Here is an 18469-nt window from a genome sequence, read left to right as displayed (position 1 = left end):
ATCAACCGTACTATTAGGTAGCATATATTTTCAATGTTTACTTTTTACTAGAGATGTTGTTTTCTATTTTTCAATGAAATTTAATATTAGATATCTGATTTGGTTATGCTAGTGCGATGTAAGCGAGCTTTCCCCCCCAATCCATGAGGAGAGGAATGAATCATGCCCGGACTCCGATTCCAGTCTTATCCTCCATGATCGTCAAGCCAAAAAAACAGTATTTGTGTTGACACCTGAGCAGTTTGAAAAAACAAAACAAATAAAACAGGGACTCATTTGTCTTGAAATTCAATATTTTTTAGAAGCTTTTCGAGATGAGAAATAAAATTACTTTCAAATAAATTGATGCCAATGCGTCCATTAAAAATTAAAAGAAATAATTAAGAATATAATCGGCGAGGCCATGCCATAGGTTGGGGGGGTTTCTTCGAAATAAAACACGTGACGAGAGGAATGGCTGAAAGGATAGATAAGAAATTGGATGTTAAGGTACTAAAGCGCAACTATTTTATTCTATGAGGATCACCATTTACATATTTGGCAAACTTCGTGAAAGGCTGCAGCCAGCGCTGATAGTTTTCACTTGTGAGCAAATTTGTTTTTATCATCCATGATTTGAAGTAACCGCTACTTTGGTTAAATTTGTTTTTATTTTCTATAAATGAATTATGTAAACAGAAACATTTTACTTACTTTTTCTTAATAATAATAATAATAATAATAAAAGGTTACCCCAAGGCTTGAATTTGCATGTCCCATTAACATCGAACTTGATCAAAGCTGAAATGGACCATCTTCTTGCGTGGACAGACCTCATCCTGGCCTTATGGACTAACTCTTGGCCCAGTTGAGCAACATCCATCCCATCTCACTGCCACCAATAAGAATTAAGACACAGCGTCCATACGGGAAACAAAAATCAAAATAAATAAAATATAGCATAAGCAATATAGAGCTTCGCATCTACTTGGTCACGTAAAAAACTTACTTTCAATTAAAATTAATTTCTGCTTGGAAGAATCTAGTTAACGAACACTCGACGATCACTCCAAGGCAACAGATTGTGTTCGATACAAAATAGTGCAGAATTAAATAATAACTGCGAAGTACACATCTATATACTTGCCTTTTCTCTTATAAGTGAATTTTCACTTGTTCGTTCAAAGTTATATATGTTCACAAGAAATTGGGTATATCTATGGATCCTTACGGACAGTCACAACTAATTTTTCATGGCATATAAATAATCATGCCTCGTTAGTCCTAGTCACTCTTGACAGGATGATTAAGTTTCTATTTTACTATTTTTTTATTTTTTTTAAGAAAAAAGGCTAGAGCATGGCATTTTTATCATAAGAGAGACATAAATGCTGATTAAGCTTTATGCTCACTGGCTATATTTGCTAATATTGTTCTTATTTGAAGAAACCGCGCTAACCACGTTAAGTTGTGGATTAATGGAGTGGACTGGCAAAGTGGATCAAGGAACTGTTTAGTTGCTTTTAACTGGAGATTGCTAAGACAGCGACAGGAACCAGGACATGGAGCCATTTCTTGTGCTAAACGAGCCCAACACTGTTAGGATTGCATCATACACCGGCCCTAGTTGGCATATCCGAATAGCTGTCATTTTATCCAAGTTCTTCATGCTCCCCCAAGCATGTCATCAATCCCTCGAGTGATCATTTATGTTTTCGATGACTGATGATCAGGCTTGTTATAGCCGTGTTGTTTCGAAGGCAGACAAAATGGTGAAACGTGAATTCCCATTTCTACATCGTTTTATTACTTCGTGAAAATTGAAATGCATCTACAACACCAAAGCTGTGCAGATGTTTTAATCTGAGAGCAGATTATTTTGATGGTTAAGATGGATTGGTTGAGCTCTAAGAAATTTTCTATTCAGCCGAATCCATGCCCGTGTGAACGATAGATAGTTCATAAATTCCATCTTCAAGGCTGAGCTCAGCTGCATCATGATGTTATTGTTAGGATGAGTTACTGATGAATGTACAAAAACAACACCTTGGAAGGCAGGTACGTTTGGATTGGGCAACCAACATTGAGAGCATTGTTTGTGAGGTAAGACAAGAAAATCGAGATTGTGAAATTAAAAAAGAGAGAGAGAGAGAGATGAATGCTGGTAGTATTTCATTGGATAAACGAGAGGGACAGAAGTATGGACGTAGTGGAAGGCTGAGTCAGGCATATCCTGTCACCCACCGAAGTTGAAGAGAAACGCGTTAAGGAGTGGTGGCCTGGACTGCCCTTGGCCAAAAGTTGGAATCTTTCTTCAAGCGGTCATCCTTCGGTCCACTTCTCTTCTTCTTCTTCCTCTTCTTTTCCCAGACGCCATCATTCACTATCTTTCACATCGAATGTTTGCTTCAACGCACTCACCTCATTTCTACTTTTTCCCCGCCCTCCTTTCCTCTCCCTGCCTACCAAGGTGGAATGCAAATTAAATCACTTTCTCGTTTTACATTTACACGAGTAAACTTTGATTTAAACCAAAAAAAAAAAAAAAACTAAGAGGAGGATTTAGTGTTTCATTGTACTATAAAAAAATTACTATATAGATTCACGTAATGACTTTTATCCTTGAAGTTCTTTCTATGTCTGGTCATTAATTTTATATATTTTTTTAATTTTATTATTTCATGCTACAATGATGGGTGATCAAATTTGACAGTTTATTTTGTACGGATTTCTTTTAGGTCTTCATGTTTTTTAAAAAATATCTTAATATTAAATTAATTATTTATTTTTCATGAAAATATTTTATTTGATTAACTAGGAAAAAAAATAATATGAGAGGATAAAAACCAAAATAAGGGTAAAATATCATCCATTTGTTTAAAAAGAATTTTTTTTCATGGTAATTTTTATTTTTTAGTCCAGTCATCTATTTATTTTTTAATTTTATCTTTTAATATTAATTTAATTGATAATTTAGCTTAGTGACATGTTTTGTATTGTTACCTCTCTTAAGTTATCATAATTTTTAAAAACATCTCATATAGGCTGGTTCTTGATTTTATTATAATTTATCAAGTTTTGTTGTTTTTAAGAAATTAACTACAAGGGGATCAAAACTTTACAATTATATACAAAGCTTTATTTTATTTATGTCTTGGTCTTTAAATCGAGGAGGGAGGATCGTGAAAAAAATAATGAAAGAGAAAGAAAAATATTGGTTATTTTGATTTAGTACACCAAAATGCTTAGATTTTATGTCAAAATATTTTTATTGACAAAATAAATGACATTGAAGAGTTTTGAGTTTTTTTTTAAAAAAATTATTTAATGAGTTAGGTCGGGGTTGAGATATTTTTTTTTTGTTGGATTTGGATTCTTTAACCAATTCAAGATAGATTTCTTTTTTAGTCGGGGATCTACTTTCATGAGATTATGAGAGTGTTTTTGATATATTTTGAGGTATAAATGACATATTGTTTGTTTGTTTAAACAAAAATTAGTAAATAATGTGCGAGATTAGAAAACAAAAAAAGAAAGACTCAAGCATGTATGCCTTGTCTAGTAGACCCAGACACACTCTCCATGTCTGGTAAGCCCACATGCCTAGGTTCCTCTTTAAAAGTCTGAGCATGGTAGGCCATTATACTATGCAAGTAGTCTATTTTTTCTCCTAATAATTGATATTAACTTTATTAAAAATCTATAATTTATTTTAAATTATTAGAATAACTAGGAATGATTTTTATATGTTATTTTATTTGATTTCACTTGGTTTTTACTTTGTTGAGGAATCATTCTTTTCCTATACTTATTAAGTTTTGAGTTAATTATTATAATTTTTCTTGTTGCTGAAAAACATGTTAGCATTCCATTGATATCTTTTTATATTAAAAAAAAATTAGGGCGATGTAATTTTTATATTATTTAATTTAATTTAATTTATTTTTTACTTTGTTGAGCCATCATTCTTTTCCTCTACTTATTGAATTTTGATTTAATTATTATAATTTTTCTTGTTGCTGAAAAACATGTTAGCATTACATTGATATTTTTTTATATTAAAAAAAATTGGCTTGACCCTTAGGGCGATGTAATTTTTATATATTATTTTATTTATTTTTTACTTTGTTGAGCCATCATTCTTTTCCTCTATTTATTGAATTTTGAGATAATTATTATAATTTTTCTTGTTGCTGAAAAACATGTTAGCATTATATTGATATCTTTTTATATTAAAAACAATTTGGCTTGGCTCGATGTGAGTCAATTATCTAGTTTATGTATGCATTTAATAATTACGTTGATTAGGTTCATTACAATTTATTGTTGAATTTAACAATACAATGGCTAATGAAAAGACCTACAAGTCTTTTAAAATGAATGGGGAACTTTTGCTTGACTCTGTGGTAAGAAAAATCAAGAACTGTTTCTTAGATAATATAAATAATTTCAAAAACTCTATCGAATCTTTGTTTACCATGGTTAAATCTCGTTGATTGTTTCTCTGTAGTTTTAATATAAATAATTGTAGTATATGTATATATAGTTAAATCTCATTGATTGTTTCTTTGTAGTTTTAATATAAATAATTGTAGTATATGTATATACTCAAGGTCTCAGACATCATGATAGATGGACTATGAAGTTTTAAAATCAAAAAGGAAAACGTTAATACAACAACTCCAGATAATCATAGATAAACTAACCGACAAGAACAGGTCAGTGATTATATTCTCAAGGATGTCAAAATTTGTGATCTTAAGGAAAATAGAGTTAAATATGCTAAGATATCTTTTGAAGGGGCATATGAAATGGGATTGTGCTCTAAATCTTACTTTTTAGTATTTTTTAGACTAGGAATTTTTATTTTTTTTCACAAGTTCTTATGTAGCCTTGGAATTTGACTTTGATCATTTGAGATTTGTTGTCGGCCTTACGAAGATTTATTTTTTAATTTGCATGTGAACCGAACACTGGTATGTTTTGTTGGTTTTACAAGTTATCATAAATGGCCGTGTGTTAATGCATTTTTACTATTCGGGATGGAGCCAACAGCTATACTTGAAGATGTGAAATTAGTAAGCTTCACAAATAAAAAATCAATAATAGTAGAATTTGTTTCTTGGTTGATGTTGTTTTATGTTTTGCAAAATCATTTATTTGTCAAGGGAACCAGGTTATTTTTAGTGGATATTTGAAAATGTAGTAACCATTATTTTTAAAGTGTTTTTTATTTAAAAATATATTTTTTATTTTTTTAAAATTATTTTTTATATTAAAATACTAAAAATATTAATTTAAAGTAAAAAAATTAAATATTTTAAAAATAGTACAAAAAATAAACACATTCTTAATATACAATTATTGCATCGCCACTCGCATCTTTTGTTTGAAAAAGAAGAAGCTAGCGCAACAGTAGCTTGGATAGCTGAAGCTGCTAGTTTGTTTGCTTTACTGAGGAGGTTATTTTCTTGTCTGTAGATGATTTTCTATGTCCATGGTATTGCAATCGTTAAAAGAAGAAGAAGATGATGATGAAGATGACGACGAGAATTGTTTTTTTACAAGGAAAAAACAATATGATTGCTGGAGCTTTAATGTCTTGCCCTTGCATCTCTCTATTTTCTCTTAATAAAATTCTGGCCCCTGTAATTCCCCTATATCCATTAATGGATGCCAATTTCCCCATCAAATCACCTGTCCTTATTAAAATTTTAACTTGAAAACAAACAAACAAAAAAAAAATCAAAGTGATTTTGAAAGAAATACAAGGAACATCACTGCTACAAGATAGAGGATCATTCAGGGAGCATTTGTATTTTCATTATAATTTTTTTTATAAAGTTTTTTTATTTTAAAAAATATTAAATTCATGATTTCTTAGATTTTTTTTTTATGATTTTAATACTTCAATATTAAAAAATATTTTTTTATTTTAATATAATTAAATGTACGATTGATTTTCATATATTTTTAATTAAAAAATGCAAATAATGAGGTTTTGTTTTTCTTTGACGTTGCATTGACCAAACAGAATCACACTCACTGTCCCGCGCGTGAGATAAGAATTGGAATACACACGCTCAAGTGACGAGGTACCCGTCGAGTCGGCAAGAGAAATGTGGGGTCCATGTCAAGTCGAAAAATTAATTTGCCATTCATTTCCATTTCATTTATTAATTTCAAAAGAAGAACAGCAGAGTTAAGCAACTGTTAGCCTTCACCCACCCTGGTACAGAAAGAAAAGTAGCTCTGCCTTTGAAGATTTGACTTTGACCAAAAAACCCAGAGAGACAGAGAGAGACAGGAAAATTCTTACTTTCCTCTCTCCTTCCTCCTGAAGAAAATTCTCACATATATGCTATATAGAACCCACGACCGGGTCTTGTTGTAACAGCTCACCGCTCCCTTCCGCCTCATCATTTGAGCTAAACGAAGCTCTTCTCTTTCCCTACACTCTTCTAAAAACACTTGAAACTTAACTAAAGACTTCAATTCATTAGCTGTTTCTTGCTCTTTCCATCACAAGTACTGCTCATAGGTATGTCCTTGTTTATCTTACAGAATGAAACTAGCATACTTGCTAATTTAATTTTCTATGAATTGTAGGTGTTGGTTAAAGTCTGAAACTTTTTTCTGGGGCTGCTTAATCTGATTTCTTCTTCTTTTTAGGTGTTCTTGTTTTGTTGGAAATAGTAGCGATCTTAGAATAATAAGTCTCTTTTTGTTCTTTTATGGTTCTAATTCTGTTTGTGATTTTCTCTTGGCTTGTTTGGAGAGGAAATTTGTGGAAAAAAGCATTAGAAGTCGAGGAGAAAAGTTTGAAATGATTTAATTCTTGTCTTCTTTATCATCATTAAATAGTTTTGCTACTAGCATATAGTTTTCCAAGACTTGATATAGGTTTTTTGACCTTGTTATTTCTTGATTTCATTAATGAACTGTATAGAATTCTTGATTATGGTATATTAAGTATGCTTGTTATAACGATGCAGGACTTGGGTATGTGCACAGGCTCAAAGAGTGATTTGTCCCCCTTAAATCCGATCATGGAAGACGAATCTTACAGTCAAAAGGGAAGTCCCTTGTATAAATGCTCAGTTTTGCTCGAATTGTCTGCCTCTGATGATCTTGCTGGCTTCAAAATTGAGGTTGAACAGAAGGGTTTGGATATTGATGAGGCAAGCTATTGGTATGGCAGAAGAATTGGGTTGAAAAAGATGGGCTTCGAAGAGAGGACACCTCTCATGATTGCTGCCTTGTTTGGAAGCGGCCATGTTTTGAAGTATATCATTGAAACCGGCAAAGTCAATGTCAATAGGGTGTGTGGCTCGGATAGGGTCACTGCCCTTCACTGCGCTGTTGCCGGTGGTTCCGATTCGTCAGTTGGGGTTGTCAAGCTCTTGCTTGATGCATCTGCTGATCCTAACAGCGTTGATGGTAACGGAAATAAACCTGGTGATCTCTTTGCCCCTTCATCCAAGTGGCTGTGCAATTCAAGGAAGAAGTTGATTGAGTTGTTGCTAAAAGGCGAAAGTTTAAGTGAAGATGAAGAAGAGAAACTGATCATAACGCCTCAGTTGGCAAGAGAGGGAATTGAAAAGAAAGAATATCCTCTTGATGTGACACTGCCAGATATAAACAATGGAATATATGGTACTGACGAGTTTAGAATGTACTCTTTCAAGGTCAAGCCTTGCTCCAGGGCATACTCTCATGATTGGACCGAGTGCCCATTTGTCCATCCAGGAGAGAATGCAAGGAGAAGAGACCCAAAGAAGTACCCTTACAGTTGTGTCCCTTGCCCTGAATTTCGCAAGGGAACATGCCAGAAAGGTGATTATTGTGAATATGCACACGGTGTTTTCGAGTCATGGCTGCATCCTGCTCAATATCGTACCCGGCTTTGCAAGGACGAAACTGGTTGCGCACGAAAAGTTTGTTTCTTTGCACACAAGCCCGAGGAATTGCGTCCTGTGTATGCTGCTACAGGTTCAGCAATGCCTTCACCGAGGTCAACTTCTAGTGCAGTGGACATGGCGACTTTGAGTTCGTTGGCCCTCGGATCATCATCTCTGTCGTTGCCTGGTACATCAACACCACCAGTGTCCCCCTTGGCCGCAGCCTCCTCATCTCCCAAGAGTGGAGGCTTGTGGCAGAACAAAGTTAGCCTTACCCCACCTGCTCTGCAGCTCCCAGGAAGTAGGCTAAAGACAGCTTTCTGTGCTAGAGATTTGGATTTGGAGATGGAATTGCTTGGGCTGGAAAGTTAATCTAGCCAACTCCAGCAACAGCAACAGCAACTAAGGGATGAGATATCTGGTCTCTCCTCGCCCTCCCACTGGAGCAGTAGGATGGCAGATCTGAAACCTACCACCCTTGACGATGTTTTTGGATCTCTTGATCCTTCTTTAATGTCTCCAATGCAGGGAGTCTCATTAAAAGCCAGCACACAAACCCAGTTACAATCTCCAAATGGGCTTCAGATCCGCCAGAACATGAACCAACTACGTTCAAGCTACCCAGCTGCCAATCTCTCATCTTCTCCAACTAGGAACCCAACTTCATATGGGTTCGATACATCCGCTGCAGTAGCGGCTGCTGTAATGAATTCAAGGTCCTCTGCCTTTGCAAAACGGAGCCAGAGTTTCATTGACCGCGCAGCAGTACCCAACCGATTTGGCCTCACTGCAGCTGCTAACTCTGCATCAATGATGTCCTCTAATCTTTCCGATTGGAACTCCCCTAATGGGAAATTGGACTGGGGCATTCAAGGAGATGAGCTGAACAAGCTCAAGAAGTCCGCTTCCTTTGGATTTCGAAGCAACAATAATTCTGCGACAACAGCTGCCAACTTGACAGCTTCACATGTTGATGAGCCTGATGTTTCTTGGGTTAATTCGCTGGTTAAAGATGTCCCCCCTGCTGGAAGCACATTTTTTGGTGCTGAGAAGAAATATATTCGTAGTGAAGGAGTTCCCGAATCGCTGCCACCATGGATGGAGCAGATTTACAGAGAACAGGAGCAGATGGTGGCATAAACGGCTATGCTATTTAGCTTATTATCCTGACAAATAAGTGTATTTAAATTTAGGAGAAGCAAAGTTGATGCTAAAGCAAACTGCAGATCAAAAGCAAAAGTGGAGCAGCAAGTATGCTCGTCATTGATAGACCAAGTGAGAATGAGGATAAAAATTAGGTGGAACAAGGAGAATTTTTTTAATTATTTTATATCCTTATTTTTTTTCCCTCCCCTCTGGGAGAATGTACTTTATATTTCGGTGGTGGAAGAAAAGAGTAATTATTTTCTCAAATACTGCAATCCCAGAAGGAAAATCCGGTGCCATTTTCCTTAATGACTTCAGTGTAAACCTTAATGATAATAAAGATCTTGATTGGTGTCATGTATTGTTGTGGTTTATTGATATTCTTCATTGTAAACGATACTTTTTCTTTCTTTGTGTTTTTTTTTCTTTCTTTGACAGGAATGGCATCTGTGTTTAGAACTTAGGCACAGAGCCGCTTGCTCATGGTACAGTCCTGCGAGCAACTTGAGTGTTGCAGTGTACACTAGCTACGCCATCCTTTTAATCTTCCAATTACGTAGTTCTTCCATACATTTCAAGCTATTGTTGGGTGACTCTGGGTTTTATATCCCTGTCGTAACTCCTGAAGTGCTCTAAAGAATGTAGTTACTATCATATCTGTAGTGTTTTGTATTTTGTGTTTTGAATGCCAAGATTGCCAGGACTCGTGCGTGGCAAGAAGGTTGAGACGGTCGAATTTCGATTCAAGCCGTGAAACATTAGATCTCAATGGAAAACAAAGGCTTAGATTGCTGAAAGGAATCGGTGGCTTATCCATTTCATGATTTTTTAGCTCATACACCAGACTGGGCTTGGTGTACATGTACTTTCTCATGGCTGAGCAAGGAGCTTCAATAATTATTTTTTTCTTGTGTAAATCCTTCCGTTACTGCCTCGAAACACCTAAATCTGCTCGTGATAAATTAATTATCTTTCGCAGCAAAAGAAAATCGCACGTCAGAATGCAAGAATATATGCTTCACCTAAATTTTGATCACTGATGCTTTGCATTTTGTTGAGATAAATTACCAGAATTTATAGTTTTGTTTGAATTATAGTAAATTAGCATTTAGTTGCTGTAATTAGGTAGATTTCATGCAATTGAACATGAATTATATGAAATTTTAATTAATTATGCTTTAATTATTTACGAGTTAATAGATAGTAAGGTTTAAACCTTACGTAAGTTAGAGATTAGTTAGATAGGGTTTTACATATATTGCAGGTATTATTTAAAATTTTAATTTAAAAGTTATTTGTGATTTAATAAATATTACGGTTTAAACACAATATCTACCAAATATATCATGGTTTCTAACCGTGATTTATTTTTTTCATGTCATATTTAAGAACCTTGACAAGCATATAATTTTCCTATTTCATGAATATTTTTTACATCTATGATATTTTAACAATTTTTTTAATCTTATGCGCTCCTAATAAACGTAAATACCCCTTGATCCATACCAGAAGTTTTCACAGATCGAGGAGTGATTGACTTTTCTTTTGTTATGTATCCAGGAAATTTCTCCTTTAAAGTTGAAAAGGACACGCATGCTGGCTTCGATTCAAACCATGATAAGACGTGTGAGTCCCACATCTTTCACCTCTGCATTTCTTGGTCTCTCGGCGATGGAAAAATATACGCAAGGTGTCGAGATGTGTAGCCAGAACCGCCCATGAGCGTCATTCTCAACCATACATTATTTTCCATCATCCTGAGATTGAAGTTTCTGCTCTCCTTCCTTAGTATTATACAATAATAATTTGGCCGACCACAGACGTTACTGATGCTTCCACTTTTTGGATATTATTTATTGAAAAGACGTAACACCACAAAGATCTACACGAGCGATCCTTCTTGCCCCCCTTGCATCATTGCATGCATTATCTGTATTTGGGCTAATTTGTTGGGCCTGAGTCTATTGCCGGCCTGCCAAATCATGTGAAGAAAATCTGCATGGCTGCTCACCTTTTTAAAGAGATCCATCGCCGAATGGAATTTCCTTCCGAGGAAAAATCACCAAGCCGCTTCTCTCAGGAGTCAAGAGAACGATCGACCACGGGACAAATAAGTAGTTAAAAACCGAGCCTAGCAAAATTTAAATAAATGAAACAATTTCTTTATTGTGTAAGTCACGGTGCCTGCCATCAGGGTCCGAATGCCTTTCGCGTTTTGTTTTTTCAAGTATTTTATTCTGGATAATCAACATTTTATGTAAGATTAAAATTGAATAGATATATGATCAGGTATATACAATTTAATCGTTTTATTGTGAGTTTTCTTTCATATTACTATCTAGATTCAAACTCATCAAGAGACAGTGAAACAATAAGTTTTTTTATTTTTTTATTTTTTTAGATACGTTCTGATGATGATTTCTCATATCTAATTATAAAAGGTTTTGTTCTTAAAAATAAAAAAAATTAGTCTAAAAATTCCTTAATTTTTTTCAAAATTATTCGCCACCTGAGAAAACATCTAAAGAGTAACAAGACAACTTAGTTTCGTAGCAATCATAAATGAGGTAAAATTTTTTAAAGAAATTGTTTTTGACTGCAGAAGAATGTCTCTCCAAATAAATCCCAAATGGACAAAAAAATTATTTGGGCCAAAATGCATCCAACTCACTTTCCCAATCCATCAAAATGCTTCCAAACATTCCATTAGGGGCCTCTTTCAAGCCCACCTAACCCAAATTCGCTGAATTTTGTCAGAGATACTGTGTTTTATTACGAAGTGAAAAGATTTTCTTAGCTCGCCATCTAGCACATAACTAGTATTTAGCTCACGGTTTACTTAAATTTTTATTTTTTAAAATATATATATATATATGTTATTTTATGTGTTTTTTACATAAAAAATAAAATATGAATTAAAATTTTTATTAAGATATTAAATAAATTAATAATCATCTATTTAAATAAAAAAAAAATAACAATAATAACTTAAAGATAATAAATGTAGATGACGATGAAGATGTTTAATCTTGTAAAATAAAATATTTATCCAATTATATTTATTAAATTAATTTATTAAAATTAATAAAAATAAAAACACAAAATAAATTGAAAAAAATATTTTATACAGGATCAAACATATTGCAAGTATTATCTAAAAATAAATTTATTTTATTTCTAAAAATAAATTTATTTTTTATTGAAAAAATAAATTAAAATAATCCCTTAAAAAACAACACAAATAATTTAAAAAATATATATTACAAAAAGTATGCAAAACTCATGATATAAGTTATTAAATTGAGATGAACAGGTTGAAAAAAATTAAAAATAATTATAAAATTATTTTAAAAATAAAATGAAATGATATGAAATGAAATGATAAAATAAAAAAAAATAAGTAAAAAAAGATATTGAATCACATTATTACAAATAAAAAAATTATAAAATTTAATTTTTAATAAAAAATAAAAATATCTAAAAACTAATTATTTAGTTTTGGATGACGTATCATATGACGTCTACCTGTCCCAAACACAGCTTACTCGTTGGAGCAACAATAAACATACTCCAACACTGTTTTTAATAAAAAATAATTATGTAATATAAAAATACTAAAACACCTCTATGCCTATGAAAATTAAAAAATAATGTGAAAATTACAAAACCGGATATTTTTCGACGGGCCATCACGAGCAGAACTGAGTGGATATTGGAAACGTGTCTGATGCATGTTTTACATAGGTCTAGGCTGAAACTATCTCGTAGTAAGTGGATATGATTAAGCCTTTGGAGTCATTGAACTGAAACAAATAATTGTGTGCTGTATGTTCAATAGGTAAATTACTTTGTTTCAGAAGCAGCTGTGGAACTGAAATACCTGTAAGACAAGACAAAAACAAAAAACTCAATTTGCATCTAGATCTCTCAATTTGCCTGAAGTTTTCATTTTATGAACCCACGCATGCATAATTCATAGTCGCATTAATGATTTCTTTTGTATCGCCAATCTTGTTTAAGGTTTCTTCCTAAAAATAAACCTACGATCCTGTGTGCAGTAGCATAGGATTTAACCGAGCACAGTTTGAATTACACCCATCAAAAGAAGAATGGATGGCTCTTGGTGGGTGGGATTAAGCCTGAAGACGTCATTGAAGCTCTTTCTATCCTCAAACCTCACGGTATTGTTAGCAGTGGTGTTCGTGGCTGTATGACATTAGTTAGGATCAATCATGAATAGTGTCGTTTATGGATGCTGTAGTGATTGGTCATGAGTAAAAAGAATTCGTTCCTGATTGCCTGACTTGAAATCTGATGTGCATTGAGCCATTATTACCATGAGATCCACGGAGTTCATTTATTTGAGGTGAACGGTGTGAATGTGGCATAGGTCAGTCCGAGGCTGAAATCCACTCTTTTGAGAGGCAGCTCGAAGTGTATTTTCTGCATATTTAGTGGTAAGATTTTTTTTCCCTTGGTATTAGTAACTCGCGCCTATGTTTCCAGCACAAACAAGTTTTCATGAGACTTTTTTTCTACTTCCAACTCCTGACGCGGATTGAAGACACAATAAGAGGATTTACCACTGTTTTTTCATCTTGAAATTATAAAAGACTCATCTTCTACCAATTCTATAAATAGAATGTAATTTTGGTTGAACCAATGACTAGCAACTAACAAGAAATCACTCCCGCAAAAACATTTCCCTATGACCGGGATTTTAGTAGGAGGCGGCATCCCCTCTTAGTTTTGAGTAGGTGGAACCATTCTGTTTTGGTTCTTCTCCTGACCGGGTGATCCAGGAATTTCCCTATGATTTTATCAACTAATATTTCGATATAGAAAGATCTCCTTATTTCTTCACCGCGGATTCTTGCGTCATTTTCTTGAAAAGATATTATATCACCGTGGGACACTTTCAAATGAGTAATGCTTACCATTCTATTATTCACACAAACCCTTCGATGACTTATCAGCTAAGCTGCCTTGCTTGGGGAATACTTCCACAAAAAATGGAGACGAACCAGAATAACGTCCAATGTTTTGTTGATGTGGCAGAATATATTTCGTTCCAATGAGGTATCAAGGATTAGGAGGATACTTGATGATTCTTTTAACTGAAGGTGAGCCCGACCTCCATTTTTTTTTTTATCCATCTCAATATCAGAAATTCCTTGAATCCTGAGTTGGTGGTTAGTGCATAAGGGAACAAGGGAGGCAACAAGCCAAAAGATATAGATTTTCTATCACAATACATCATATAGTAGTAAACTTTCCGTGTCCATGTTGCAGCATAACTGGCCCAGATTAACCATCTGCGACACCTATTATCAAATAAGAAAGAGAAAAAAATGCGGGGGAGAATGGTTGTCCCCAATGACTGAAGACAATGTCGACAACTTGTCAGAAGTTAAAATGAATGGTCACAAAGAATCTTGGCTTGGTTGGCTTCACCTTGATGCCTAGAAACATATGGCTTCTTCACTCTGTTTTCTCTGGTCCATAGAGCTTGGGATCTGTTTGATAATATAAAACATCCCCAGCGTCACTAACATAGTGATCTTGTTTCATGCTTCTTATAAGTGTTCCCAGCAAGTAGAACGGAAGACGTCCAGATTTCTTTGGTTCTCGGTAGTACTTCCCGAGTACAGGCTTAGCTGCTTCTGTCTGTAAGATCAAAATGAACAATCATTACAATAGATCCAGAAGAAAGTGAACCACCTAAACAAACATAATATAGTATAATTTCACTTACTGCTTCGACTAAGTGGTAGTGGGGGATTTGAGGGAAGAGATGATGAATCACATGGGTCCCGATATCATGGTGGATGTTGTTAATCCATCCATAGTCACGGTCAAGGGTTGTAAGGCCTCCTCTCAGATAGCTCCATTCCTATTGGCAGCCAGAAAGTATAGAATATAGATATTAGTTTAGGAAATTTAACACCACTAGCTTTCATATCTAGTGGAAAAAATCGACAATTTGGTAGGAGAAGAAAGATGACTGGTGAATATTGACAAGAAATGTAAGACCAAGGCTAAGGAGATTCATCTGCCAACCTTTCCGCGATACCAAGGAAGTTTCTCATCATGTCCATGGTGATGCAAGTAAGTGACCAAGTCCAACCACATGACAAAAATCTGCATTTATAAGCAAATTCGATCGTATGAATATAGGCACTAAAGAATAATTGTGTTATAGAAATTATAAAAAATGGTAAAGAGATAGGTAAACCAAGAACTAAACCTACCCAATAGGGAATGCCATAGAGTTTAAGCATTTGGACAGGACCCATTACAAAGGATAAACAAGCAACCAATGCTGCCATTGCAGTCCAGCAGGCAGTTGAGGTAATAACATCTTTCCTCTCATTTGGGGCAAACAAATCACTGTCTGGATGGAAATGAGAGCCCTTCTTTCCTGGACTTCTACTCCACTGTAAGGTCATTGAAACCCGTATTATGTAACAGTTATCAGTCCATCAAAAACTCTCCTAAGGTTAATCTTTAGATTTGGTTAACTAAGATGCTAAAGGCTTACCAGATAAACAGGGAAAGCAAGCATAGGGAAAGGCAAAGTGAATCTCAATGTTCTTGTGACATTATCCAAACTCTTGTATATTTTCTCAGGCAACTGCAATAACAAAGAGTATACATCAATGAGTTCCAAGTTTGAAAGAAGAGAAACCAGATTGCTTGAAACAAAGAGGTCACTGTTCACAAAAACTCACTGGTTGCCACGATTCATCATTCTCAACATGTCCATGGTTTTGATGATGGGTTCTGTGGCTAATTCTCCTGTAGTGATCATCAAAGTTGCAAGCATATCAGACGGTACGAAATAGATAAATTCCATTAAAAACTAAACGTGACACTGAAATACTTGGAATTTAGCAGGATTGCAGGAACTAACCATCCATGATAAGGAACAAGGATTGAAGAATGAAGGAGATGACCCAATACACTATTCAGCTTTGGATTATTTGAGAAGCTTCCATGACCACTGCATAATTATAACGAAACACCATCCACATTAGAAACATAAAGCAAATGCAGAACTAAAACACAAGCAAAGCTGCAGATCTTTCATGTTCAGGAAAGAATTGGCCATAAAGTTCTATACTGAAAGCAAATTAAAACGGAAAATAAAAATTCAAATTCAAGAAACAGAAAAAACATGAATTTACCAATCATGGCCAAGAACAAAGAGAGCCCAGAACATGGTCCCCTGAGCAAACCAGTATAGAGGCCAAACAACCCAATTGTTGAAGCAAGCAGCAACAACAGCCAATCCACAAACCACAGCAACATCTCTCACGACATAGCTCATAGATCTCCACGGATTTTTAACCCAACAATGTTTTGGTATAGCAGCTCTTATATCAGCTAATTTGAAAGGTGGTGGAGCACTAGGGTCGAAAAATTCACCTTCATGCTCATTAACACCCTTAACGCTCTCTCTTTCTTTATCTTCCTCAATTACTGGAACACTAACCGGAATAGCAACATTCAATGCCCAGTTTCTCTGTCTAGACCAACTAGAGACCTTGAAAGAAGAACCAAGATTGTAACTTTTGGAGACTGGCGGTTGTCTAATCTTTAAAAGATTGGTAGTTTTTGATGCTAAGCCAGTTCGGCTTTGATGGTAAACTCTAGGAAGGGGTCTTAGGCCACATTCTGATAACACCCAGCTAGCCATTGAAGACCCAGAAGCAGAGAAGGCAAGTATATCCGATTCTTGCTATCTCAGTTCATACAAGAGCATAAAATGAATGGAAGCCTAGTGAAAGAAAAAGGTACAAAATTTGCAAAGTTGATGAAGAGATAACGAAAGGGCTTCTTTCCTCCACTGCCAGCTATAAAAATCTCGACTTGCGCTGCTTGTAGCTTGTCCTCTCGTCTTAATGCGTCCACGTATATATAGACACACACACAACTGTGTGGGGGTTTACTGTTTAAGGTATTATTTTATATTAAATAATAGTTGTTTTTAAAGTATTTTTTTTATAAATATATAAAAATAATATTTTTTAAATTTTATTTTTAACATTATTATAGGTATAAAATAATCTAAAAAATATATAAAATAAATAATTTTAATCCAAAAAAATTAAAGATTTCATAAAATACAGTTTCTACCTAAAAAAAGTTAAAAAACTAGGTTAAATGGATTTTTATTAAACGATGGACAGTCTTTTTTTAAAAAAAATTCCTGCATAAATATAACTTCTATGATAAAAATTATTTACAAATCTCATTTTTATATGAAAAACGAAAATACGATAATTCCTCCAATCATAGGTCCTGTAGTGTAATTGTGGCTGCCACTAATGAGCTTCTGAAACAGTGGGGTGGCGTGGGAGAACAAAACTTCAATATTGACCCGCTGTGGTCTTCTTTTATTTTTTGAGGGCAATGGAGAATCACATGTGCGAAAGGAGAAAGCAGACTGGCGTGGTCAAATCTGGAATGTTGGTAGTATATACTTATTTTTGTCAAGGTCGTCATCTCATAGAGTCAATTCATTTATTCTCATTTTCACTAGCTTTTCAACATAAATGAACTCTCTTTGATGTTTCGTTTTCTCATGTGCTTCACGCAACGGCTATTTTCTGGCACATGGTCGGCAATAGCCAGCCGGCCACTATTCGATTAGAAAGTTTTTCTTGATGACTTTTGTGTGTTCATTAGATTTTTCAGTTTGTTCTAGTTTTTCCGACAATTTAGGTCAAATAACTGGTTCGTACGTCTTAGGTTTTAGGTGTTAGGTAATGAAAGCTGGCAAGAGCAAAGAGAAGATTTCAAAATTTCAATCAACTCAAGCAAGGAATTATTCATATTCCAATCTTTTATTGTTTCACCAATTCCTCATCTACGTCATGAGTGCGAACATTAAACTTTCTGTTTTGATTTTTGTCCATGTGTTAGTGATTTTTTTTTAAAAAAAAATAGCAGGTGAGGTGAGAAAACTTTTTTATAAACTAATAAAATTGGAATTTTTTTGAGAAAAATAACACAATTTAAGAAGCTTCAGCATTACTAGGAGTTGCCCAACTCTTAAAAATACTTGCGCCTTTAATATATATAAAAGAAATTAAAGGGTTGTACTATTGGATATTTGCATATTTAATTTGTGCAACCAATGAAAATTTAAAAGGATGCGCTACTCTCCAATGATGCAACTCACTAGAAAGCAGCGCAACCTATTAAACTTTTAGTAGTAGAGCTATTCCCAGTAACACAACTACCTGAAAATTTGCTATTTCTCCAAAAAAAAAAAATCAAAACCATGCTGGTTCGCAAAAAAATTTCCTCCCTTACTATTTTTTTTTTAAAATCCATATATTACCACATAATCAACCTAGAAAATGTATAAACATCCTATCCGTAATCAACCTAGAAAATGTATAAACATCCTGCGCATACAATGCTGCAATATATTA

The 18469-nt window shown here is 34.4% G+C and overlaps 2 protein-coding genes across 2 annotated transcripts; one reads left to right on the top strand and one right to left on the bottom strand.

The window, feature by feature from the left end:
* The first annotated feature begins 6204 nt into the window (after nucleotides 1-6204).
* LOC105133575 (zinc finger CCCH domain-containing protein 47-like) lies at nucleotides 6205-9387 on the top strand. The gene is given in 3 exon segments (XM_011037624.1): nucleotides 6205-6520; nucleotides 6975-8272; nucleotides 8429-9387. Coding segments are annotated over 2 exon segments (1881 nt in total). The 5' UTR covers nucleotides 6205-6520; nucleotides 6975-6983; the 3' UTR covers nucleotides 9021-9387.
* A 4852-nt stretch (nucleotides 9388-14239) lies between these two features.
* Nucleotides 14240-16927, bottom strand: LOC105133573 (omega-3 fatty acid desaturase, chloroplastic-like). The gene is made up of 8 exons (XM_011037619.1): nucleotides 16214-16927; nucleotides 15940-16029; nucleotides 15758-15824; nucleotides 15568-15660; nucleotides 15278-15463; nucleotides 15087-15167; nucleotides 14782-14919; nucleotides 14240-14693 (listed from the first exon to the last, which is right to left on the bottom strand). The coding sequence occupies exons 1-8, from the start codon at nucleotides 16723-16725 to the stop codon at nucleotides 14508-14510; spliced, it is 1353 nt and encodes a 450-aa protein (XP_011035921.1). The 5' UTR covers nucleotides 16726-16927; the 3' UTR covers nucleotides 14240-14507.
* Nucleotides 16928-18469: the final 1542 nt, after the last annotated feature.

The sequence above is a fragment of the Populus euphratica genome, unplaced genomic scaffold (genome assembly GCF_000495115.2).
Source record: "Populus euphratica unplaced genomic scaffold, PopEup_1.0 scaffold36.1, whole genome shotgun sequence".
NCBI lineage: Eukaryota > Viridiplantae > Streptophyta > Magnoliopsida > Malpighiales > Salicaceae > Populus > Populus euphratica.
The sequence above is the reverse complement of the archived record's forward strand: the minus strand, read 5'-3'. Positions and strand labels throughout refer to the sequence as shown.